Source organism: Melospiza melodia, unplaced genomic scaffold (genome assembly GCF_035770615.1).
Source record: "Melospiza melodia melodia isolate bMelMel2 unplaced genomic scaffold, bMelMel2.pri scaffold_28, whole genome shotgun sequence".
Classification (NCBI taxonomy): Eukaryota; Metazoa; Chordata; class Aves; order Passeriformes; family Passerellidae; genus Melospiza; species Melospiza melodia.
The window spans coordinates 10,400,037-10,405,783 of record NW_026948600.1 but is presented as its reverse complement, the minus strand read 5'-3'; the positions used below and the strand labels follow the sequence as shown (position 1 = coordinate 10,405,783).

At 48.9% G+C, this 5,747-nt stretch overlaps 1 protein-coding gene across 1 annotated transcript; it reads left to right on the top strand.

The window, feature by feature from the left end:
- Positions 1 to 4,566: 4,566 nt before the first annotated feature.
- Positions 4,567 to 5,436, top strand: LOC134433842 (olfactory receptor 14A16-like; the record flags this gene model as incomplete). The annotated part of the gene is made up of 1 exon (XM_063182545.1): positions 4,567 to 5,436. A coding segment is annotated over one exon (870 nt), but the record flags the coding sequence as incomplete, so codon positions are not given.
- Between the last annotated feature and the right edge of the window lie 311 nt (positions 5,437 to 5,747).

Genomic DNA, 5,747 nt, shown 5'->3' with positions numbered 1-5,747 from the left:
TCTTGCCAGCTTTTGCCCCACATGTGCTCGTGTTCACAAGTGTGACACCACAAATCCCACAATAATGATTGTTCTATCCAAAAAGTTCTTTCACAACCCCCACAACGTAGAGCTATCCAGGCAGCACAATGTGGATTGTGACAGTCAAGACAATGTTCTTTCACTGGATTTGTTAAGTGAAAAGTTGATAATGAGTCAATAAAACCAATCAACTCCTGGGCTGTCCGGGAGTGACGTGTCAGTGCTCTGTCCACCGCTTCTGAGTACTCCTTCAATTGTAACAGTAGTGGTTGTAGGACTAGAAGCAGTTTCTTCCCCAGTCGCTCCCTGTCCTCTTCCGTAAGGCGATCCACCAGAGGCTGCATCAAAAACAGGTTTAGTCCACTTAGCAGGCACCCACAAAGGCCCTGTAGGTGAGGAAACACAAAGATACTCTTGACTTCAATATAATACTTTTGCAGGTTTTTCCCATAATCTTGTACTCAGGTTCTTATACTTAACCCAGACCTCTGTTTCCTTAGTATTTTCCTGACCTGACTTCGGATGATGTTTCATTGTGGAGGGGTATCATCTTCCCCAAAAATGCATAAATGGTTAATCACATACAAAACTTTAGCCAAACATGCTTGTGTTTGATGATGGAAATAGAGGCCAATGTTGTGGCCACGCTTCTGGAGAAATAGTGCTGGTATCTGCTCTTGTATCTAATAATCTATAAAGGGTTATGCTTTGAGGCTCATAAGTAATTTCAACTTTTTGCTTTGGTCTATTTTGTAAATCCACAGTTAAAAGTGTAACACCAGTAGAGCCAAAACCTTTTTCATCCCGTGTTTGCCCAGTAAATGATTGTATTCTCGATGTCATTTGTGACAGTGGTATGAATTGTGCAATGCGTTGTCCTTTTGTAATTTTAATCGGAGGATAAAGGGTGTAAACCATGATTTGTATTTCTCCTGTAAAATCCGCATCGATAACACCAGGCAAAACAAATAATCTCAACATAGTTGTAGAGGAACGTCTTAGCAATAATGCTCCACATGTTTGTCTATTTAATATAAGAGGGCTTTTTATTTTAGTTGGTATCCTCTCAGGCCGGTTCGTCATTAGTGTGATGTCTACTGCTGCTGATAAGTCCAAACTGAGGCTCCCCCCGCCGAAGCTGTAACTGGAGTTGGTTCACTCGGGGGAAGCGGTGGAGGCAAAGCTGGTGGCGGAGGCAAAGCTGGTTTGCTCTTACTTCTACCATCTGACTCGCCCTCCCCCTCTGACAGGAAGGGTGCAGACAGTTCCACTGTGCTTATAGGAAAATCCTCCACACCACTTTGCTGGGGACCCTTAGGCATAAGTATCTTAGTTACAGAAGGTGCCAGGGGATCATCTTCACGACCATACCCTATTATGAGCTTCTGTTGCCCTTTCTGCTGCCTTTCTCTCAGAGACCTGCTGAAGTAACGTGTTATACACCACCCGCCATAACTTCCCTAATTTCTTTGCTGACTTATCATCGTCTAACACTGTATCCCACAGTATTTCCCCAAACTTCTTCCACTCTGCTAGCTCATGAACTGTATGAGGGTTAGAAAAGATACCCTTAGCATGGCCATAAGCTAATAACCCTGGTAATTCCCTTTTTAAATCTATCCCTTTTATCCCTCGCCGCTCTAAATACGCGGCGAATAAATCATATGTCGCTTGCCTATCCATACCTATTAATCAGCGCGCGCTGTTGCAGCTCTCCAGGCTCCCGCGACACGTATTGTCTTGATTCACCGTTGTGAGCACCAAGGTTGCTTCAAATTCTGGCACCGTTCCGGCTGCAAGGACCCAAACCCAACTTCCTCCACCGTGGCGTAATCCCCTTTTCCTTTTAATCCGAGAAAAAAGGGCAGAGATTCGGCTTTGCCCGCATTCTCCACCATTTCTCGACAGAAGGGAACCAGGACATCAATTTGATCATCACAGGCCCAATTTTATCGATCAGTACAGCAGGTTAAATACAGTTCATAATAAGCTTCATACATATTGCAAAAGTTGAGCTCAGGATTGGTCAGTTACATATCAGCACCTACGCCTACTTCTGCATTCCTATGGTTCTACTTTTGATACTTTCTACATATTCTCAGGATATATTCAGGAATAATCTCTACTCCCTATCCTCATGTTGCAGCAAGGTCACTGGTGACCTTTCCTTTCAGCTTGCTGACTGCTGACTTTTCTCCTTCAGCTTAACCAGCGGCAATATGTCAGTATGGCCTTTCTCAGCTAACCAATTATTAATAATACTCTCCACAGATGATGTCTATCTAAAACAGGACATTTAATTTTCCTAGCTATTGTTGTATTGTTAATTGTCTCATGTATGTTTAGATGCTTTTAGAAAGTCTTACAAAATTCTTTCAGTTTTGTCTTTGTTGGAAAACAGAATGAGGGAAGAGGATACCCAACACAGGCTCCTCATGGACTCCTTGGAGGAGAGAACTGGAGGTCCGGAATGCACAAAAACCTCTCAGACACTCAATTTTGGAAGGAAATTCCTTAAAAATACCTAAAAGTATACTTAAATCCTAAAAGTACCTTAAAAACCTTGAGTATCTCAAGCCATTAATGAGCCCCACTGAGTGTCAGTACAAAGCTCTCCATGGACTCATTAAAGCAGATAATTGGGGCCATGATTGTAAAACCTCTGACACAGTGTGTATCAAAAGGGAAACACCAAGTACCTTAAAATAACTGAAGTACCCTGTAGTATTAATGAGCCCACTGAGTGTTGTTACTGACAAAGCCTCTCCAGGGAATAATTACTGCAGATAATTGGAGGCCATGGTTGCACAAACCTCTCAGAGACTCCAAGGCAAAAGCCAAACCCAAAGTTCTTTAAAAAACCTGCAGTCCATGGGAGCATGAAGGAGCCACCAGGGCCATTCCTGAGCAAGACTCCCCAGGGACTCCTTCCAGCAGATCCTTGAGGCCACTGGGATGTAGGCTAGGGGGGGATGCTGAGGGCAGGACAAGGGGCTGACAGTGCCCAGCCTGGCTGGGGCTGTGCCAGGAGGCCCCAGGGCCTCAGGACAAGGTGTCTCCTCCCAGCCCTTGGTGGCACAGACCCTGCTGTGCCCCAGGGCACCAAGACTTGGCTTCTCCTTGTCCCCACCTGTCATCACTGCCTCCAGGTCTCTGCTCTGCCTGGGGCCTGGGGACACTTTCTCAGTTGTGTCCCTCAGTGGGACCCATTAAAAGTCCAAGAAACTTTGGAGTTGGATTCTGGCTTGGAGTTCTGGTGGGGTTTCTTCAGCTCCCTCTCAGGGACTGATGTTCAGGGCCTGAACGCAAAGCCCCAGAGGCTCATTAAAGTCCTGGTACTGTATTCTGTGCTGATGAGCTGGGCAGGGCTCCTGGCACAGAGGCAGCTCCTGGTAACCAAGAAGAGCTTCAAAAGCACATTTCTCTTGATGAGCAGCTCTTCTGCCAGCCCAGCAGGGCTGGGGCACTGCCAGTAGCCACCCCGGGCACAGCACAGAGGCACAGAGAGCTTCAATCAGTCAGGGCTGGGAAGGTGCTGAGAAGTGCCTGGGGCAGAATCACTGCCAGCCCTTGGCACAGGAACCTCTGGCTGCAGGACAATGCAGCTGCAGCTCCTGGAGCCATCTCCTGCAGCTGGAACATCCCAATGCCTACAGACCCTGTGAGTACATTCTCTGATTGTCTCTTGTGCAGAGCAGCCGGGGTGCCTAGGGCTGTCGTGCAGAGCAGGGTCCTGCAGCCCAGGGTGCTGTGATGGGGCAGGGACTCTGCTGCCAGCCAGGGACAGCTCTCAGCCATCCCTGGCAGCTGCTACCAGCACTGGGGGACAAGATATGGGGGGCAGGAGACAGCTGGTCAGGCTTGGAAGTTTTCTCCTTGTGTGGGGTGGATGCTGCATTGTTCAGGACTGCTCCCAGCACGGTATTAAACTGCTGAACATTTGCAAATAGAATATGCAGGGAGCACAGCAAGGCAGGGGCTGCATAAAAGAGAAAATCATGCTTTTTATTCTACTACTCTGGGTTACCTGGATGGGAGGTTGCACATAGATATTAATCTCTCAGTTCACATTTAGAAAAAAAATAGTTATCTCAGATGTGAATAAACAAGACGCTGACGAAAATCAGCACAGGGCCCCTAACAGGCGGCATCTTTGTCACTTTTCCAGTCTCCTCAGGGTTGCTCTGACGTTGCCATCAGAGCCTGCAGAGCCAGAGCTGCCCCTGGGCAGTGCAAGAGCTGGGAGGGGTCTGCAGGGAAGAGCTGAGCCCCCGGGCTGGGCTGGGCTCTGGCAGCACTGGCAGGGCCCAGCCCTGGGCACAGGGAAGCAGCTGCTGGCAGGGACAGCTCCAGGCAGCAGAGCCCTGAGCAGGCAGTGGGGGGAAAGTTCCCCCAGGCTGTGCTGGGATATTACAAGTCCTCTCCAAACCCAAGTATTCTATGAGTACTTTTTTTACAGATCCCCATGCAAAGACACAGAAAATGTCCAACAGCAGCTCCATCACCCACTTCCTCCTGCTGGCATTGGCAGACACGCGGCAGCTGCAGCTCCTGCACTTCTGCCTCTTGCTGGGCATCTCCCTGGCTGCCCTCCTGGGCAACAGCCTCATCATCAGCGCTGTAGCCTGCAGCCACCACCTGCACACGCCCATGTTCTTCTTCCTGCTCAACCTGGCCCTCACTGACCTGGGCTCCATCTGCACCACTGTCCCCAAAGCCATGCACAATTCCCTCTGGGACACCAGGGACATCTCCTACCCTGGATGTGCTGCTCAGGTCTTCCTGATTTTCTTCTTCATGTCAGCAGAGCTTTGCCTCCTGACCATCATGTGCTATGACCGCTACGTGTCCATCTGCAAACCCCTGCACTACGGGACCCTCCTGGGCAGCAGAGCTTGTGCCCACATGGCAGCAGCTGCCTGGGCCAGTGCCTTTCTCTATGCTCTCATGCACACAGCCAATACATTTTCCCTGCCCCTGTGCCATGGCAATGCCCTGGGCCAGTTCTTCTTTGAAATCCCACAGATCCTCAAGCTCTCTTGCTCACAGTCCAACTTCAGGGAACTTGGGCTAATTGCTGTTAGTGTGTGTTTAGCATTTGGCTGTTTTGTGTTCATTGTTTTCTCCTATGTGCAGATCTTCGGGGCTGTGCTGAGGATCCCCTCTGAGCAGGGACGGCACAAAGCCTTTTCCACCTGCCTCCCTCACCTGGCTGTGGTCACCCTGTTCATCAGCACTGGGTTTTTTGCCCACCTGAAGCCCCCCTCCATCTCCTCCCCGTCCCTGGATCTGGCAGTGTCAGTTCTGTACTCGGTGGTGCCTCCAGCCCTGAACCCCCTCATCTACAGCCTGAGGAACCAGGAGCTCAAGGCTGCAGTGTGGAGACTGATGACGGGATGGTGTCACAAACATTAACCGTCTGGCCAACTTGTGCTACTCACTTGTAATAAAAGCCATCTTTGATACTCCTTTTCGTTTTCATTTTGGAGGTTCTTTACTGTTGTTTTCATTTTTTTCATATTTACACAGAGAAATGTCCCTTTTTCTGCTATTTCTCATTTTATTTCTCTCCACCTTCCCTGTGGTCACAGACTGTGCCAATGTGTAGCTATTCCCTTGCTGGGTTTTTAAGGAACTAAAGGATCTCCCAGCCAAGTTTTCTGTATAGATGCCTTTTTGTTCCTTCTCTGGAGCTGCAGCAGCAATGTCTGTGTGCAGAGCTGGGG